Genomic DNA, 20,674 nt, shown 5'->3' on the forward strand with positions numbered 1-20,674 from the left:
ACACCAGTTCTATAGGAAAGAAGACCGACTGAGGAATGGGATGACCTCATTGCCTCCTTAATGGTGTCGTCTGGGCAAAAATGTCAACACATTGGCACAGGCTCACCGCGGCCGGCACGGGTGAAACTTTCCCATGATGAGCAGAGGAATGCTCCCTTAATGATGAAACACTATTTGTATCCATCAGATGACAAGTCATCCGTCTGAGAGCAGCCACTGGACCGTGGCAGAAGGCTATATTTAAAGAGCGATTGGTTAGAATCGGTCACTCTGGCTCTCTGTTTCCAACCACCATTGTACATTTCATGGGCTTGGCTTGTAGGACACCATGTGTAGCGACACCGCTCTTTCTCGCTGTTATACAATGTGTGTGTGTGTGCACGTGCATGTGTGCTTTGTTGCCCTCTCCTATAAATATAATTTTCTAATGTGCTTTTGTGTGTGGTCCACTGGTCCATGTGGGTGAAATGGCTCTTAGCCCTGCAGGATTTGAGCTGAGTGACCTGAGAGTTTGTTTGGCTCGTCAACGGGGCTTTTCTATTCTTCTGTCCCTCTCTGGCCCTTCTCTGGTATGCTCTTTATTAGGCCATGGATCATAGGACGGACTATTGTTGTAGCATTGAGGGTCTTTTAAACTTCGTAAGCCATAAACCCCTTCAATCTAGTTTATTCTAGCAGGATATAACCTAGACAAGTTATCAATTATGTGCATATGATATACTGTAGAAAGAGACATGACTGCTGTCCCTTATGCCACATACATAATTCCAGGTTATCAGCTGCAGATGTAAGTCCCTCTCATAACTAGTGCTTCTGCTACTGGCATGGAATATTTAATGCTGAGAGGTAAAGAGCTCGAGTATTGTATTTCAGGTCCTCCATTACCATAATTGCTTTTACCAACCAAGTAGGCTTTCCTTATGTAACCGAGTTTTAAATGTTTAATTACATTGTTTTAAAGCAACAAACTTTCAAAACACTTTTGTCACATGAAGTTGTTGCCATTATTATTTATTCAAATGAGAGCTTTTTGTGCTGTGTGCAGACAATATTGTGTTTGAGACGTGTTGATGGCTTAGGTCTGGGAGTAAGAAAGACGATATTGTGTTTGAGCCGTTTTGATGGCTTAGGTCTGGGAGTAAGAAAGACGATATTGTGTTTGAGCCGTTTTGATGGCTTAGGTCTGGGAGTAAGAAAGCCGATATTGTGTTTGAGCCGTTTTGATGGCTTAGGTCTGGGAGTAAGAAAGACGATATTGTGTCTGAGCTGTTTTGATGGCTTAGGTCTGGGAGTAAGAAAGCGTCTGTCACAACACAGTGGAGTAACAGCTTGCGTTTCCATGTCTAAGTTACACTCCCTTGGAACGGCTTAACAAGCAGGGCTATACCAACAGAGAGCCTGGTTAGTGTTACAGCGTCTCTCAGCCTCAGAGTCTGATAGATGTCAGTGCTCTCAAGGAGCTAGATGTTGCTACGTATGGGCAAAAGCCTCTTTAGTTGTGTGCTTTAAAATGATCTTTGTGGGGGAACCTTTTAAATGTGTTGCTTTGATGAATGAATTTGGTAGAGATGTTGCGTGGGAGTGTTTTGTACACGTAACTGCTTGGAATTTCCTGCAGCTGTCTGTGGGAAGCGTTTGGCCTGCAGGTTAGCTTTAATGAGAGTGTGAAATTTGCCCGGATGTTGAAGTGGAATGTTCTTTGTGTGGCAATGTGGTGTAGGTGGCTGTAGTGTCAGTGTGCCTGTGGGATTGGAGGGCTGTAGTATGTGCAGTGCACGTGCGTGTGTGTGTCTGGTGTGGGTGGCACTATAGCGCAAAAATCCTGGAGGTGTACATTTGTTATTGTCAGGGTGTCCTTGAGCTAAAGATGTGGAATAAAAGCTTTCTTTGGCAGTGGGATATATATATATATGTTGAATGATTCAAGATTCAACATTTTGTCATGTATTATTATCTCTAAATACATCTCATTGATCCCATTTACGCATCCAGGAATGGGACAGCACTTTTTTCCACCATCAAGGATCCTGGAGTTGTATTAAATGGGGGTTGATTGGCAGGATGTCAAGTCATCATGTGCGACTTCACCTATCTCCCAAGGTTTTGTGTTCATCAGGAAATCTGAATTATTAAACATTCTGATGTTTTTGACTGATCTGCTAACACATTTTGGCTGATATGTGATGGATTTCAGACTTCTTCGTTTTTTTGTTTGATATGAATTCATCCTGAATTTAAAATGTTCTTTAATTCTTGTTTCGTGGTTGTAGATCACTGTGTTGCACAGAGAGGAGCCATGGGAAGCACATACTTTACAGGACCAATTACAGATACTCAAACAGAAGCAGGAAGAAAACGCTGTTTGTAAAGTCAGAAGAAAGATCAAAAACATATTTGCATAATCTTTTTCCCCCACACACCGGAGGGCCAGATGTCTCTAGACGCAGCACCATTCATTTAATCACAAAGCATCATATGATGGCTTCAGTTAAAATGGGGTTTGTCATTTGTTGTATTTCCCTTTTATATTGAATGGCATATAGTCACGATGGATATACCCTTGTGAAAGAAAGCTCTCTGAAATTTGCTGACGGCAACGTTTTGTGAAATATCTCCCGCCAGTTGTGACAGCCCCATACACAACCCAAAGATCGAGGTGATTTGAGTGCAGGGAGGGAGCGGCTGAGTGCGTATTTTGGACTATCGGGATAGTGCAGACTATCGGCATTGCTTGTCAGAGAGGGGAATAATTTGACAACTGTAGAGAGGAACATTAGAGAGGCTTGATTGCATTTACTCCATCTGCAGAGAAGTATTTAAAAGGATGAAGAAGGAAACGCCATACCTAGTTTATCTAGATCACAAACACAGTCAGAGATCACTCTCACTGAATGACACCGAGGGGTAGGTGGATCTGTTGGTATGGGGCAATAAGGTCATTAGTTCAGGGTAGATCGAAACATTGAATCGTGAGACCGTTTTTTAAAATGTATTTATTTAACTAGGCACATCAGTTAAGAACAAATTCTTATTTACAATGTTGGCCTACCAAAAGCCATGCATCCCGCATGGCTTTTGGTAGGCCGACATTGTAAATAAGAATTTGGGTGCTCGGATGGGTGTTGGGTGATGGGTGCTGGGATTAAAAATATAGGACAAAACACACATCACTGCAAGAGAGACAACACAACACTACATAAAGAGAGACCTAACACAACAACATAGCATGGCAGCAAAACATGACAACATAGCATGGCAGCAAAACATGACAACACAGCATGACAGCAGCACAACATGCTACAAACATTACTGGGCACAGACAACAGCACAAAGGGCAAGAAGGTAGAGACAACAATACATCACGCAAAGCAGCCACAACTGTCAGTAAGAGTGTCCATGATTGAGTCTTTGAATGAAGAGATGGAGATAAAACTGTCCAGTTTAAGTATTTCTGCAGCTCGTTCCAGTCGCTAGCTGCAGCGAACTGAAAAGAGGAGCGACCCAGGGATGTGTGTGCTTTGGGGACCTTTAACAGAATGTGACTGGCAGAACGTGTGTTGTATGTGGGGGATGAGGGCTGCAGTAGATATCTCAGAGGGAGTGAGGCCTAAGAGGGTTTTATAAATAAGCATCAACTAGTGGGTCTTGCAACAGGTACACAGAAATAACCAGTTTACAGAGGAGTATAGAGTGCAGTGATGTGTCCTATAAGGAGCATTGGTGGCAAATCGGATGACCGAATGGTAAAGAACCTCTAACCTGCGATCTATAAATTACATCTCCGTAGCATGGTGGAGAGCTTTAGATTGGAGTGAGAGAGATGAAGGGTGTGTAAGAGGAGACAAGCGGGAAAGGATGAGATGGAGAGGGGGTACAGCATGCATGAGTGAGTGTGTACGAGTTGGGATAGAGGAGAGTCATTAAGGTGTTGAAATCCGTCCACATCGAAGCTCCCAGTAGAGTGGCCTATCTTCTGCTCTGTGGCCAGGCAATACGAGACCTATACCAATGTGGGAAGTGGCAGATGTTCTCATCAGTCTAATGCGTTGGAATCGGAAATGATAGCCACATGCAGGAGGTCCCATAAACTTCTGTGACAGATGTTGTGAAGAGTGTAGCGAACGCTGACAGTTAATAATTGGAATCACTGAATGCCAATCAGCCATGACAGAAACTGAATTTCCATTGACTGAGTGTGGTAGTAAAGTTTCAAGTTTTGATCAATTTAGTCTGATGCCACCATGATTCAAATGCAAGGCTGCATCTAACCAGAGCTTGTTCAGTAACCTGTCGGTTTCCCTCTCCCCCTCCATCCATGTTGTTATTCAGTTATTCATGGTCGACAATGCAGCAGATGACTGGAGGATAGCCATGACCTACGAGCGCATCTTCTTCATCTGCCTGGAGATCTTGGTGTGCGCCATCCACCCCATCCCAGGGAACTACACCTTCACCTGGACAGCGCGCCTGGCCTTCTCCTACACCCCGTCCAAGACGGACGCGGACGTGGACATCATCCTGTCCATCCCCATGTTCTTACGGCTGTATCTCATCGCCCGCGTCATGCTGCTCCACAGCAAGCTCTTCACAGACGCCTCGTCCCGCAGCATCGGGGCGCTTAACAAGATCAACTTCAACACACGCTTCGTCATGAAGACCCTGATGACCATCTGCCCTGGCACCGTGTTGCTGGTCTTTACCATCTCGTTGTGGATCATCGCTGCGTGGACCGTGAGGGCCTGCGAGAGGTCTGGACCTGCTGCCCTATCACAGTCACGCTATGCTGCACAAAACACTGCATGAACCATAAATAAGGCTTCATGGTTTGGTCAGGGGGAACAGGCGTTAACTCGTTATGCGTCATACTTTAGGCTTCCATCCAGATGTAGTGCTCCATCCACACATTCCCAGCAATACCACCATGTTGCATTTAATTCTGATTCTCTGCATGGAAATGTCAAGAGATAGACAATCATGGCCCATAGTTTACGTCTTGTTAGAAGGTATGAGAATCTGTTTACACCTTATTTATATTGCACATGAATTAGGCACAGATGTTTCTATAATGTATAAGACGTTTAAGTATTTGGCAAGCTGACTCCAGTCTGACACTTATCTGGAACCTTCCATTCCAGATACCATGACAACATGGACATAACCAGCAACTTTCTAGGAGCCATGTGGTTGATATCAATCACTTTTCTAACCATTGGATATGGGGATATGGTACCCAACACTTACTGTGGAAAAGGAGTCTGTCTCCTCACTGGTATTATGGTGAGCCCTACTGCAGAAATGACATTACATTCTCATGCCACAGCTGTGCTCTCTTTTGCAGTGCTGATTATGAGGTTATATCTTTAAATCCAGCCCTTATGTGTCTGCCAAACCTGCCAATATTTATTTTTTAAATCTCTGGTGGGGTGGTAGTGCGGATACATTCATATTCAGAGGATATCAGAAGTCAGAATCTGTGATTTCCTTTTTGTTTATAGCATAATTCCCTATTATTCCAATAAGGTTAAAAAACAAATGTAACTGACTAAATACAGGCAACGTGTAACAGTCTGTTTGTTCCTCCCAGGGAGCCGGCTGCACAGCCTTGGTAGTGGCTGTGGTTGCAAAGAAACTGGAGTTAACCAAAGCTGAAAAACATGTTCATAATTTTATGATGGACACCCAGCTGACAAAAAGAGTAAGGAAATACTTTACTTGCATGTGGTTTTAAGTGTAAACATTGGAAAGAATAAATCTCAGCTCCTCCGTTTCTCCATTGTGTTCTATTTCAGGAAGACCAAGCATGGTTGAAAATGAGTACAGTATGTTTTCCATTACATGAGTAGTATTTTGTTTACCGTGAACAGTGTTTCTAACCGTGCTCTTTGTGTGCCAGGTGAAAAACACAGCTGCAAATGTACTGAGGGAGACCTGGCTCATCTACAAGAACACCAAACTTGTGAGGAAGATGGACCATGCCAGAGTCAGGAAGCACCAGAGGAAATTCCTCCAAGCCATTCATCAGTAGGTACCCTGTCTGAAACGCTGCTGGCAGTGTGGTAAATACTTATTACACACTGGTATCTGCAGTCCCACACTTTGTCATACAGGATCATAGATAATAATACAAACCTGAGATCTGAATTGTTTGACACCTGTAGCCCAAATCTGTATTTACAATGTTGACTTTCTTTCTTTTGTTGTTTCTCATTTCACTCCATTGTTTTGTAATATTGATAAGTTGGAATGGAGTCGGGAAGTATTTAGTCCCAAAACATGTCAGTAGTGCCCTAACAGCTTTTGAGAAGGAATGAATTATAGTAGCAGTCATGCTAGCTGTATTAGTATTCACTAGAATGTCTAGAAACCAACCCTCATAGGTCAATTATTTAACATCAAAGTTGACTTGGTAGTAAGAGAATTCTGATACTAACTGTTAAATTCTATATTATAATATAATGGTGTCATAGTGGTGTTACTAGCTAAAATGTGGTAAGAATTGCAAAGTAGTCATTCAATCTTTTTATTGAAAGCAACTGACTTATTAGATCAGAAGAATGTAAAAGGACTGGGAGCTCTTTCTCAATTGCAGATAACTTATCGGCATTTAATTATTGGTTGTGCAATCCAGTATCTTCAAAACAACTCTAAACCATTTGAACCACAACCTAAACTAACCTGCCTTCTCAGTGATGACAGGAGAACTTCTCTCTGCCCACCCCCTATCTCATCCTGCATCACCATGATGTAAGGACCTGCCAGTTCTATTGCATGTCAACATGACTGTTGTGTATCTAAGATCGGAGTCAGATGTTATGCTGACCTCTGGGCCTACACATCCGTGTGGTTCCTTTAGTCCTGTATGATCAGTCAGTTACTTGTCAGGTAGTCTCTGAGACAGAGAGCAGAGACTATCTCCAAAACCCTATTGATGTTAATGTTCTCTCTTTTTATAAACCTACGCCTACTTTTACCACTGCATTCCCCACCTTTTAACTAAGCGACTGACTATCATATGAAAGTCAATGAGACATTTCTTCTTTTTGAGGTCAGGTTTGGTTGAAATGATTATTATGATTAGGGTCAGATTATATTCAGATGCTACAGTGAAACTGTTCTTTGTTTTGATGTCCTTTTCTGTGTTGTATGTTTCATCTGTGTTAACTGAACTGTGTGGTCTCCTGTGTGCAGCTTTTCATTTGCTCAAGATTATTTTTTTATATGCATCGTATACAATGACGACATTAAAATGTTTGATTCTTGAAAAGGGAGTATTGGCTTCTGCAACCCCCATCCAAAATGCAGCTGTTTTATAGGCTTCTGTCATAGTTGCTCGGGCAGGGTTATTATGTCCTCGGGCTATTTGTGGTAATGACAGCATATCATGTCGACCTCCTCTTCTTTAGGACGAGCAAATAATAGGAAACCCTCAGAGTTTAGGCAGAATCTCCACAGGACCAGATTCAGCTGTAAAATGCCACTTCCACCACTTTGTTCAAGGGCATGTCCATCTCCCCTTTTGTACAGGCTCAGTAAGCCGTGTGAAGAGGGAGTGGGTCTTAGCAGAGAAGTTGTGGTTCTGAGAGCACTTCCTGGTGTGTGCTAAGTCAAGTGATGCCTGTGGCCTCAGCTGCAGGGTTCAGCTCCAAGTGTGGCTTGCCTGGGTGGATGTACTTACACCGTGTGTTGGGATGAGTCAGTGGCCACATACAGGGTCTGCCTGGGAGCATGCTCATCCCTCAAGTGGAGGGCTGGAGAGGGGTCAGTGACTTGTCTTGAGGCAATTGCGGTGGAAAAAGTATGAATAGTTCCTATGCCAGAGCTGGATCAATCACCCTGTAAGATCCTCCACCAATGTAGGGGACAGATCTGAGGGGAGGAGGAGTTAACTTTGTTCTTCTGAAGTGAGGCTTTTTCAATGGTGTGATCCTGGGGAAAATCTAGGTAAATGTTAGCTAGACAACTTGTCAGCCTGCCACGGCTGCCTGTCTGGTCTTTGGTTCTCTCAGTGAGGCTGGTCTTACATACAGTACTGCATGCCTGACAAACTTGGCCGGCTGGAGGGGAGGATTAGGACAGGACCTCAGGGAGTAGCTAGCAGGGGCCGGACCAGAATAATGTGACAGGACAATTGAAGTTTTAAACCCGATGATTCCATCTGTGATGGCCTGAGGTGAGGCATAGCTATGAGGTGCTGCTGATGGTGATAGGGATGATGGTATTAAGTTGATGTTAGTGTTGTGATTTGTATGTGTTGCTGTTATTCAAAATGGCAGCAGTGGGATTGGGGTTGCAGTACCCAGGCCTGAGCAGGAGACTGATCCTGCCATCTGGACACATTTATCTGATGTTGTAATAATTATTTTGTCTATTTTATGTTTCCTTTTTTTCCTATTTGTGTCGACACAATGCAATAGAGCTCGAAAGTAAGTCTTCGCCTAACATGTAGCTACAGATATGGTGTGTGCATGCAAATGAGAGCTTGTCTTTTTGACTCAATGATGTGACTAAAAATGTCACTCCCTCATTTGATAAGTGAAATTCATACCACAGCTACACATTTTGATTTCCCATCGAGCAATGACTGATTAGATGTCACATAATGTACATTTGTCTGTAACGCTATATTTCAATTTGTATAGCCAGTTACAACAACAACGTCAAGATTTTCATTTCTCTTTTAGATCATTAGCTGAACAGCATGATGATAAGGCCAAAATAACTGAATATGACGCACTAGCCTACAGAAACCCAGCATGGTCTCTTCAGAGAAAGCAAAGACCTCTTGATCAATTCTGCCCTACTTTTTATCTATCAAAGCATTACACATCTGCCAATTAAGCATCAATGCCAACCCCTTCCCTGTGCACCTCATTAATGAGAAGACACATACACTGCTAATGTTCCCATGTAACTTTCCCTTGATGAATTTCAATTATTGGTGATGGAAGGTGTTTTTCTTTCCATTGTTGCATGAATGTGATGAGAATTTGATCTTTAATCAGAAATCCACTGATTAAACTCCAATAACCTGTGCTTTCATGAACCGAAGGATGACCGCTGGTGCTTGAGGAGAGGAGAGGCTTGCTGTAATAACTACAGAATAGAACACATCTGTCCAGGTTAATGCATACTCCCCCATCAATCTGCCTTAGCTACATTAACCAGGGCTAGGGGTCATCTTTCAGCTTGTGAAACCATTGTGACGCCTGTAACATTTGCATTTCCTCCATTTTTCTCTTGGATGACTGGTAGCAATAAAGACAGTGGCCATTATGACTACCAGCAGAATTCACCGATTTTAGGAAGACGCATTTGACATGCATAGCTGCACTGAGCTATCCACACTCATTAGTCTAGCGTAATGGCTCGTAACACCCTTAGTGGTGTGATGCATTTGCCTACAACTAGCATGATGCATGTACACAACCAGATGTCTTCCAATATGTTGGAGAAGATGAGAGGATTTTTTCGCAGGCACACAGATCGTCCTCTTTATAATGACACCAACCTTGCACTCTTAGAGGCAGGGAGGAAGGTAGGGGTACAGGAGGAAGCGGGACAGGAAGCAGCATGTGTCCGTTAGCTTGGCGACTCAGTGGGGGTGTGAAACAGGGACACGACCTGAGAGGCAAAGGTCGGGGTGAGCCTCCGTGAACTCCTCCTGCTTTAGAGACGCTGTGCTGTAACTGACACAGCGTGAGACTCTCTCCTCCTCAGCACAAATCCCAGTAGTAAAGACAGGCAGGGCAGAGTCAGGCAGCAGAACGGCCTGCCCATTACACTGAAGACTAATTAGCATCAGTCTTCCTACAGCGAGGTAAACAGGTCAAGGCAAAGATAGCAACCGCAAAAAAAAGATATGGTGCAGCACAGTTGATATTGCCTTAAAGGGGCCATCTGTGATTGCTACATCCATTTTCTTTACTTTTAAATGAACTAAATATTCCCATTGATTCTTGAAGAACATCAACTAATCCCATGAGGGATTGATAAATGAACTGTTGTACCCCATTAGAACCCAAATATATAAACTTGTTTTACTACAGATTTGCGCCATGTCATTTCAGCAAGCCATGATACCCACCATCTCAGATTGTTCTTGAAATCGTTTCTGTAGTTGGAAACAGGTAAGATTAGCATTCCTGAAACACTATCTTGTTGAAATTAAGCAAATTGGTTGCACCCAAATTGGCCATTTAAATGTATAGGATTCAGAGTGGCGAAGCGGTCTAAGGCACTGCATCAAATCCAGGCTGTATCACATCCGGACGGGATTGGGAGTGCCATAGGGCGGCGCACAATTGGCCCAGCGTCCTCCAGGTTTGGCCGGAGTAGGCCGTCATTGTAAATAAGAATTTGTTCTTAACTGGACTTGCCTTGTTAAATAAAGGTTAAATAAAAATATATACTTTTCAATAATAATAATAGTACGCAACATCCGATTTGGACCCAACTTCTACTAATGTGTAAGGCCCCCCAAAATGCCAAAAGCCACCCATTGACCCCCCACACCCCATGCCAATCCCACTCCAATGACCAGTGTACAATATCAGTTTTCAATGATTAACAAGTAGTATCACTCTGCAGCATGGAGTATTGCTTCTCCATACTATGTCATCTATTCATTGTGAATTTGGTCATGTTTTTCTCCTCTGTTCAGAGAAATGAGTTACTTAAGTCACTTGCATCATTTCACATAAAGTAGTATGAAAGTATAGGGATTTGACCACGAGATGCTGTGGTTCCTGCTATCCCGCCACACCCTGTTAGCCATTTTGCTGGTCTCTTGTGTTTATTAATACTGTATATCACAACATTTCCTTTGCAACTTTGGGTAGAAAACCAATAGATTTGGCTTATGATGAAAATAAATTGCAGTCACAATTCAAGCCAGTCCTCCATGAAAACCATGCAGTTTATCCTTCTTTTACACTTAACCTGTGTCCAGGAAATGGCCCCTTTGTATGTGGTTTATTCACTTTGAAAGAAATCTGGCTTCGTTACTGTTAGACCATTCCTTGTGAACAAGCAAACCATTAGGCTACAGCATTTCTGATGGCTTCAATGTTATGGTCTCTAATGGTCTTCACGGGTAACAGTCCCAAACACACACTGTATAGTGTTTTGCAATGGTAATGGTATTGGGTTAAATGGCAATGTCACTAATCCCAATACATATAGAGCTGTTTCCTGATAATTGTATTGATAAACATAAGACTGCCATGCAATGTATTATTTTATTAGGATTGTCACAACATTTTAGTCACTAGCCCATTTCTCCATCAAGGTTCTGGGCTTGTTGGAAAAGTCTTCATATGAGAATTGCGCCATACAGATAGTCCTCTCAGATAGATGCCACTTGTTGGACTATTCAAGGAGAGTTGGGTTGAAGCATTAGGTTGCAAAGAGAAGGACAAACTGAATTGCTTCAGAGGACTTGTGAGGTTGACCAGACAATTTATTTTCATAATGAGCCAAATACACTGCTCAAAAAAATAACACTAAAATAACACATCCTAGATCTAAATTAATGAAATATTCTTATTAAATACTTTTTTCTTTACATAGTTGAATGTGCTGACAACAAAATCACACAAAAATGATCAATGGAAATCAAATGTATCAACCCATGGAGGTCTGGATTTGGAGTGACACTCAAATTTAAAGTGGAAAACCACACTACAGCCTGATCCAACTGATGTAATGTCCTTAAAACAAGTCAAAATTAGGCTCAGTAGTGTGTGTGGCCTCCACGTGCCTGTATGACCTCCCTACAACGCCTGGGCATGCTCCTGATGAGGTGGCGGATGGTCTCCTGAGGGATCTCCTCCCAGACCTGGACTAAAGCATCCGCCAAATCCTGGACAGTCTGTGGTGCAACGTGGTGGACGTTGGTGGATGGAGCGAGACATGATGTCCCAGATGTGCTCAATTGGATTCAGGTCTGAGGAACGGGCGGGCCAGTCCATAGCATCAATGCCTTCCTCTTGCAGGAACTGCTGACACACTCCAGCCACATGAGGTCTAGCATTGTCTTGCATTAGGAAGAACCCAGGGCCAACCGCACCAGCATATGATCTCACAAGGGGTCTGAGGATCTCATCTCGGTACCTAATGGCAGTCAGGCTACCTCTGGCGAGCACATGGAGGGCCGTGCGGCCCCCCAAAGAAATGCCACCCCACACCATGACTGACCCACCGCCAAACCGGTCTTGCTGGAGGATGTTGCAGGCAGCAAAACGTTCTCCACGGCGTCTCCAGACTGTCACGTCTGTCACATGTGCTCAGTGTGAACCTGCTTTCATCTGTGAAGAGCACAGGGTGCCAGTGGCGAATTTGCCAATCTTGGTGTTCTCTGGCAAATGAAAAACGTCCTGCACAGTGTTGGGCTGTAAGCACAACCCCCACCTGTGGACGTCGGACCATCATACCACCCTCATGGAGTCTGTTTCTGACCGTTTGAGCAGACACATGCACATTTGTGGCCTGCTGGAGGTCATTTTGCAGGGCTCTGGCAGTGCTCCTCCTGCTCCTCCTTGCACAAAGGCGGAGGTAGCGGTCCCGCTGCTGGGTTGTTGCCCTCCTACACATCTCCTGATGTACTGGTCTGTCTCCTGGTAGCGCCTCCATGCTCTGGACACTACGCTGGCAGACACAGCAAACCTTCTTGCCACAGCTCGCATTGATGTGCCATCCTGGATGAGCTGCACTACTTGAGCCACTTCTGTGGGTTGTAGACTCCGTCTCATGCTACCACTAGAGTGAAAGCACCGCCAGCATTCAAAAGTGACCAAAACATCAGCCAGGAAGCATAGGAACTGAGAAGTGGTCTGTGGTCCCCACCTGCAGAACCACTCCTTTATTGGGGGTGTCTTGCTAATTGCCTATAATTTACACCTGTTGTCTATTCCATTTGCACAACAGCATGTGAAATTTAATGTCAATCAGTGTTGCTTCCTAAGTGGACAGTTTGATTTCACAGAAGTGTGATTGACTTGGAGTTACATTGTGTTGTTTACGTGTTCCCTTTATTTTTTTGAGCAGTGTATATAGGTTTTCCACCCAAAGTTTCAAAGGAAATGTGATCTATTTAATAAACACAAGAGCAGCAACATTGATGTGTGGTGGTATAACAGGTACAGTGGTATCTAGTGGTCAAAGCCTAGTACTTTCCTATTACGTCATGGTAAATAATGCAAGCAACTTCAATTACTAATTTCTCTGAAAAGGGGACAAAAACATAACCAGTGAATACATTACATAGTATGGAAAAGTAATACTCCAAGCCACAGCTTCATGCTACTTGTCAAACATAGAGAACTGATACTGTATACTGGTTGTTGGTGTGGGATTGGCATGATTTTTTGGGGGATTCCTTGTGTCTTACTCATTGGTAAGAAGAGGTTTGGTCCTAATTTTGGGTACTATAGTTATTGAAAGGCCAATTTGGATGCAAACAATTAGCTTTTTTAAGAGATTAAATTATATTTCAACAAGACAGTCTTTTTCTGGAATGCTAATCGTATATGTTACTAACTGCAGAAACTATTTCACAATCTGAGTTGGTGGATGTGGAAATCCTCTTTCTTGTGCTTTGAGGTAGAACGAACCAACATTGTTTACAAACAATGTAATTGTAAGCCAACACTGTATAGCCTCAAAACTATAATTTTGATATCATGAATGGTCAGTGCTTGAATCCATAGCACTGTCTATGATTTTGAGTGGTTACATTTCTCCAACCCCATCCCTCAGCTTTTGAAACAGTGGAGGGGTCACACTATTGTTTGAACAGCAGATTCTTCCTTTAAAGAAGTCAAAGGGGTGTTGAAAAGCTTAGCATAGCTGTTTTCCCCCTGATGAATAGCAAAGCAAATAAGAAACTATTGAAAATGCAGGACCGCACAGGAGCATTGAATCACAGAAGGACATAGAATATTGAGTATGAGGGGGCAGGATGCTTTTATATTCTGACCCCAGCTTCCTGCCTGCCTTGTTCATCAACACCATTTGACAGCTTTTGGTCATCCAACCGTGAAATTGAGAATTCTGACAAGTCTAACATCTCAGCTGCACAAACGTTTTAATGCTGATGTCTTTCACACTTTAGTACATTTTTTATTTTCAATTTGCCAGATTACTTGAACAATAAAAGTGCTGTTTTTGCAATAACATTGGCTACTCGTTTTAGAATGTGCTTCTTCTGGACCATACGGCTACCCTGTCACTAGCTGCTGAGGCACCGTCTTTTGCCTGTAGGATCCTTCAGTGGCACTTGTAGTGCCCCCTGTTGGTCTAACTTGTCATCTAGCTCCACACATCTTTGCCTGTGAACTGGAATGACTAACAATGATGCACCATTGAATGAGAATAGATTAATCTAGCAGTCACTACAGACCCCTCATATTCTTCCCCTTGATCTACTGTGCTGTACACCATCAAATTCACACAGTCCAATTAGACCCGCTAACTCAAAAGCCTATCTCATCAGCTAGTCTGAGAGCATTGGGTTTTATCTGAAAGAAAAAGCTGACCACAAGGGCTATGTTACAGTCCTAGCTCGCCCCGTGTGTTGGTCTCATTCTGATTTAGCATGCAGCACGGGTGGTTGCGGGAAAAAAAGCTCTCCTGTTATCTTGAAAGATCGAGTGTGGTCCTGAGTACTGCACATTTGCTGTTTTCGACGTGCCAGTTAGTGTGGGTGGAAATCACTTGCTTAGTACCCTAATTAAACAGGAAATGTGAATTATTTAAGTCAGCTGTATGGATTAAAGAAAGTTACTATTGTTACTCTGGCTCTTGAAGAGGGGTATTTAATTTTTTTAACCTGTCTGCGTCACCAACACAGAAAAGCTTTATGCCAGCTGGATGAGTTTCCCCCTATGTAACAATTCAGCACATCACTGTCAGTACTCAGTAACTAAGGTGATTTTACATAATATACCAGATGGATTTTCTCTTTTATCAATAACACACTCACAGTCCAAAGATATGCGCTGGTATACTGCATAAAGCTCAGTAATATAATCTTGTTTTTTTGATCATTTAATTATATTTTACAATGCTGTATTTGTTTTTCAACTACTTTTAATTGAAAATGAATTAGTATCCCATTTTATATAGAGTTTGGTTATCATGGCACTTCAGGTGGAATTGCTCTGATTGACATAGTTTTGATTTTCAAAATAGAAAAAGACTGTCACTTGAACAATCTGCAGCTTTTTGAGGGATTAAATAATTCACTAAAATGGAGAAACCTCCCAAGTGTTTGGATTAAGCTTTTATTATTATATAGTTTATATACACTGCTTTAATCCTATATTTCAGCAAAATCCCATTGCAAGCGATTTGATCTCCCTAGTTGAGCCCTTGTATGTTATTTTGTTGTAGAGTTCAAGGGCTGAAGATTTACTGCAGTAATAGACATTCTCCTCTCTGGCAGCTTCTATACTCTGGTCTTCACTTGCATGCAGCTCAACCAATCAAACTGTCTTAAACCAATTCCTGCATTTTCTACACACATCCTGTGCATGCCCTAGGAGTGAGTGCTCTCTATGTGTATGCCTTCTGTGTGCACAGATCTGTTAAACCCATCTTTACCAAATAGATACATTTATTGGGTTCTGAATGGTCTTCTGTTCAGATTGAGAAGTGTTAAAATGGAGCAACGCAAGCTGAATGACCAAGCAAACTCACTAGTGGACCTTGCAAAGGTAAGCTGGACTGACAAACGTCACATATTCCAGTTTATTTTGGTTGTGAAGTTTGGTTGTGCATTTGGATTGATCTCTATCTAACCCACTTTTTGATTTGAAGGATTCCATTTGATACATGTGATATCAACGCATCGGGTGAATTAGTAACACCTTTTCATATAAACAAACAAAGTCTACAGGTGTAAAATAAACAGACTTTTTCATATGAATGTTAAGAGGAACCAGTTGTGTACTGTCATTGGAAGAAAATAAGACACAATATATTTCCACTTCTTGAACTGGGTGCAGGATAGCCCGGTCCCAGATCTGTTTGAGCTCTTGCCAACTCCATTGCTGTCATTGGCATGACAATGAGTGTTAAGGAGTTGGCATGATAGCACATTAAACAGACTGGCACTCAGGGTAGATGCAGGACTGTTGTTGATGGAAACATACAGTATCTTGGTTTCAAAGATGATAAAAAGATATGCATATTATAAGGGGTGAAAAATGAGAAGAATCACTATGGAGAACCCTCCAAAGTAAAATCCTTGAATTCAGTTCATGCCAAAATGATAGAGGAAAATTTAAAGATGCACATTTCTGCATGTCAAAACGATCTCCGAGGGGGAACCCATTTTCCCGAGCATTTCCAACCCTGGTTGTTAGTGGAAACCTACAATATATTGGTTTTAAAGATTATATAAAAGGTATGCATATTATTTTATGAGATCAGGATCCCCACCCTGATAGGTAAGTAAAACTGTAATTTATATGTCATCAGTTTGTCAAATACCTTAAGGTTTGGTTTTCCAGACTGAGATTAAGCCTAGTCCTGGATTAAAATGCATGGTCAAGGAGAATCTTGAAAGGGCTTTTTAGTTCAGGAGTCATCTTAATCTGTGTCTGGGAAACCACCCCTTGATGGTAATTAACACATTGCTATGTTTCAGCAAATCTCTCTATGGTGTTTATCTTGTGATGCACTAAACAGAAGTTGACAAACCTTAGGGAAAGACTTGGCACAGAGTCAGCCTGACGCAGCAAAAAAAACATTAAGGGAAGGGAAACATGCTGTGAGTGTGATGTGATGATTCAGCCAGAAATATAGAAGGGAGAGAGTTGGAGAGCTTTGACATTAAAATATCCACCACGGTCAAATCAGTTTCATGCTACCATGCCACGAAATACATTAGCTAGTTAATATTACAGTCACCCAGGGCTATGAAACAAGTGGCTCACGGTGGGTTAGAAAGGTGGTTGACATTTGGGAAGAAGATGACTCATACAGCCATCTTTAATCATTGTCATAAGTGGCTTTCGCCACCAGAGGGCAGCATAGCATTAAAAATCACAGTACATGAGCTCCCTGTGGATCGATAGAGCTGTATAATGGAGCTTAAAATAACTTTGGCAGCTGCATAGCCTCTGCAAAGCTATGAGAAATCCCTCGCATAGCAGTGGTTTCCCTACAGTTGTAAAAAAAAAAAAAACTCTATTTGGGGTGTAACATAAAGCAGGCTATCATTTGAGTCAGAATATATTAATACCGTAGTAGGCCTACAGTTAAGAGAATCAAACTCCCTTTTCAGCATTTGTCCTCACCATGAATAAGCCTTTTATTATTGAAAATGCAGGATATTATTTTTCTTTATGATTTTCATTGTAATTTTCTACACTTGTCTTTTTACTGAGTTTGGAGCCGTTATAATTTCAGCTACTTTTGGTATTGGATTTCAGTAACAGGGTTTTAGTACATCAAAGGCCTATGTATACCCACAGGTAATTTCCTGCATCCAGTCGGCTTAATCAGTCTGAAATTAGCCCACAATGCACAGTCGTGTAGGCTTACACAAGCGTTTTTGTGCCTTAACTGAATATACTTACAGTCCCAGTCTACTCTTGACAGAGTTCTGGTTTTATTTTATTAGTGCTGTATTATAAAGATTTAATTAATTTGCAGTTTAAATTTTCATGATTAACTGAAGCAAACTCGAGTCAGTTCATCTGTGTCTATCCAAAATTCACTTGTTACCTCCAGAAAATCTCAAATTTAGGCAGTTCTATATCTCATAATGTTACATTTTGTTATTTCCTCTAGGTTCCATCCTTATTTTCATAAAGTTCCAAGATAAATGTAAAGACTCTAACCATGTCAATTCTAAATTCCTTGATAATCTGTGGAAATTGCCTTTTAAAATATCATAGGAAGTGATGAGTGGCTCTGGTAGTGATGCAACGTAGTGAAACCCTATCTGCCCACCCAAGTTGGAGCGCCAGGGTGGTGAAAAGCTGTCAGTGTTGTTTTGGCCCGAGGTGGATCGCTGTGATTCTAAACAAGCCACCCAGCCCATTATTACTACCCCAAATAAGGAAAGGACAAGGTAAGTGATGGATGGATGGATGGATGGCATTGGCCACATGCTGGCAGCGATTGTTCTCATAGTGAACATTAGCTCAGTACACAGCAGCCCTCTCCCAATCTCCAGCCCCCTCGGGAACTGGATAGCTCACTGTTTGGTAACATGCCATGTGTCGAGAGGAAGAAGATCAACTTCCTGGTGCAGAAGTTAGTAAGTGTATACAGCAGAATTTCTCTGCAAGTTATCAATTAATATTTTATTTGCTTATCTACAGCATTAGGTTTTGTTTGTTGTGATGGAGATCTGTGAAATTTGAATTGCCCGTATCCAGACACGTTTTATTATATTTATTATGTCTACATTGACTCAGCTGTGCGTTAACACTTTTTCAAGATGGTTGAAAAGACAGAGACAGTTGTCTTGTAGCACTGAGAATAGCTGCAGACTGAGTTCAGTTCTGCCACGGAGGGCAGACTAATAATCTGAAAAAAATCTACATCTCCAGGGAACAGTTTAGTGTTGTAGTGGGAAACAGTGGCATGATTAGATACTTAGAATGATGCAACTGATAATCAAATTATTCACAAGCTGTTCCTTTTAAGAAGTATACATTTCATGCTGGTTCTTTTCAACTAAGGGGCAACTCATAACTTCCATTTCAGTCAAACTTTCACATAGCCTTTTGACATCCATGACTAAGTGAAAATGTGACAAAATTAGGATTTGCCCCTCAAATGGCTCTGGACAGATTGCCATTGTAAATAAGAATTTGTTCTTATTTACTGACTTGCCTGTGTAAATAAAGGTTATTCAAATATACAAAATAAGGTAAATAAACAAATAATTTTACAATTGCCTGCAACTTCTAGCCTAAAACACCCCATGCTCTGGAAGGGTCTCACCCTCTTACTATGACTGAGTGTCTCTCCTCCTCCAGACTCAGAACATCATGTATGACCTGATCTCAGACCTGAACGAGAGAGGGGAGGACATGGAGAAGAGGATCGCCCTGCTGGAGACCAAGCTGGAGACTTTGCTGGGGAACCTGCAAGCCCTGCCAGGACTCATCAGCCAGGTCATCAGCCAGCAGCACAGGGACTTCTTGGAGGTGCAGCTCCAGCCGTACAACAAACACAGCCCTGAGCGATCGCAGTCTGTGTCCAGACGGAGGTCATCCTCCACTGCACCACCGACCTCCTCCGAGAGCAGCTAGAGTCCAAGGGGAACACCTACAGAGAAGACTTTTGCCATCATATGGCCAAGTTGCATTTATTGTAAAGCCTTATGGTTTCAATAAGTATTATCCAAATTCTGATGACAGAATCCGAGCTACTGGGACAATGGATTTTAAAAGGATGCTGTTTATTTTTTATTACCTCAAAAGATGTTATCCTTGCTCTGGTGACATGACCATAGAAAATGATGCTTTCCTCAGTAAAAATTATTAGGCCTATCGATGGGGGGCTGTGATCAGAACTATACTCCATCTCTATGCAGAGGTAGCCAGTTTTAGGACAGTAAGGTTACCGGCCGGGTGTGAAGATAATGCACTAAAATAGTGCTTCTTCTCACGGACTTTGTGCTTTTGCTGGCTTGACTCAGTTACCGTGTTCCTTAAAGCAAGCTGAGAAATCATGGGACCTATCAATCAGCAAGCATTACAGTAATACTTTTTATTGAGGAAAAAGTGATATTTCATGGACATGACTGAAATGAAGGCAGAGGGCAGCACAAGAATGCACCCACATACTGTCACTCAGAGGTACCATATAGAGCTTGAAATATATATTTTAGGTTAGAAACAGCATCAAACTATGGCGTTTTTTCTTTTGCAGAATGCCCCTGTAGAATGACTATTTTTGGGGCCACACTGCAAACAATTGAATCCTCTTATCAAAATGAATGCATCTAAATCTGTACTTGCACTTACTTTTTAATCATTGCACTTCAATGCTGACTGACGTATGATATAAATCTGTGTTGCTCATTAAAATAAGAAAAATGTAGATGTTTGGGCATGGACTTATGGTCAATTGTCAATTAATTAATTTGTATTATTAGTGAAGAGGACTCAAGTCAAAGCCCTCATGCTATGTACCACAAAGGGACCTCAATTTAAAACTGATAGGCTACTGAAATGAATACTTTCAATTATCACAAACACAGTTTGCTCTTTCCTCAACATATCTCAACCCTTGTCCTGGAAGCACTTAGTATTTATGCTGGTTTTTGCCTCAACTGAGCAACAATAGTTGTATGCAATGCAAACCAATAATTCACAAGAACTGTAGCCACTTTTGAAAGTAAATTCATATTTTTATATTTTCATGAGGATAAGCACACCTCCGCACACCTCTTACAGCATACGTCTTCAACACAAATAATGACGGAGAGATATGAACAGAATATATGATGTAAAACATTCCTTGGTTGAGGTGAAATGCAGCATATTCAACATATCTTCCATTAAACCATCCAGGACCAAGGTTAAGATACCTGGGAATACACATTGTTAGTTCAAAAGGAATGTATAAAAGATGGTATAGCATCTTACTGTATTAGAGGGCTGGGCCTGGTCACTAAAATGTCAAAACCTAACTGCAAAAAAAAACTCTC

General features: G+C 41.9%; 1 protein-coding gene across 1 annotated transcript in view; it reads left to right on the plus strand.

The window, feature by feature from the left end:
• Window positions 1-19,346, plus strand: part of LOC139387936 (small conductance calcium-activated potassium channel protein 2-like) — a 33,964-nt gene extending 14,618 nt beyond the window's left edge. The window contains exons 3-9 of the mRNA XM_071134331.1: window positions 4,330-4,748; window positions 5,136-5,277; window positions 5,585-5,695; window positions 5,894-6,021; window positions 8,415-8,423; window positions 15,608-15,713; window positions 18,996-19,346. Of these exons, the coding sequence (XP_070990432.1) occupies window positions 4,330-4,748; window positions 5,136-5,277; window positions 5,585-5,695; window positions 5,894-6,021; window positions 8,415-8,423; window positions 15,608-15,713; window positions 18,996-19,271 (1,191 nt within the window). The 3' untranslated portion in view covers window positions 19,272-19,346. The remainder of the gene's footprint in view (window positions 1-4,329; window positions 4,749-5,135; window positions 5,278-5,584; window positions 5,696-5,893; window positions 6,022-8,414; window positions 8,424-15,607; window positions 15,714-18,995) is intronic.
• The last annotated feature ends 1,328 nt before the right edge of the window (window positions 19,347-20,674 follow it).

This window comes from Oncorhynchus clarkii, chromosome 29 (assembly GCF_045791955.1).
Source record: "Oncorhynchus clarkii lewisi isolate Uvic-CL-2024 chromosome 29, UVic_Ocla_1.0, whole genome shotgun sequence".
NCBI lineage: Eukaryota > Metazoa > Chordata > Actinopteri > Salmoniformes > Salmonidae > Oncorhynchus > Oncorhynchus clarkii.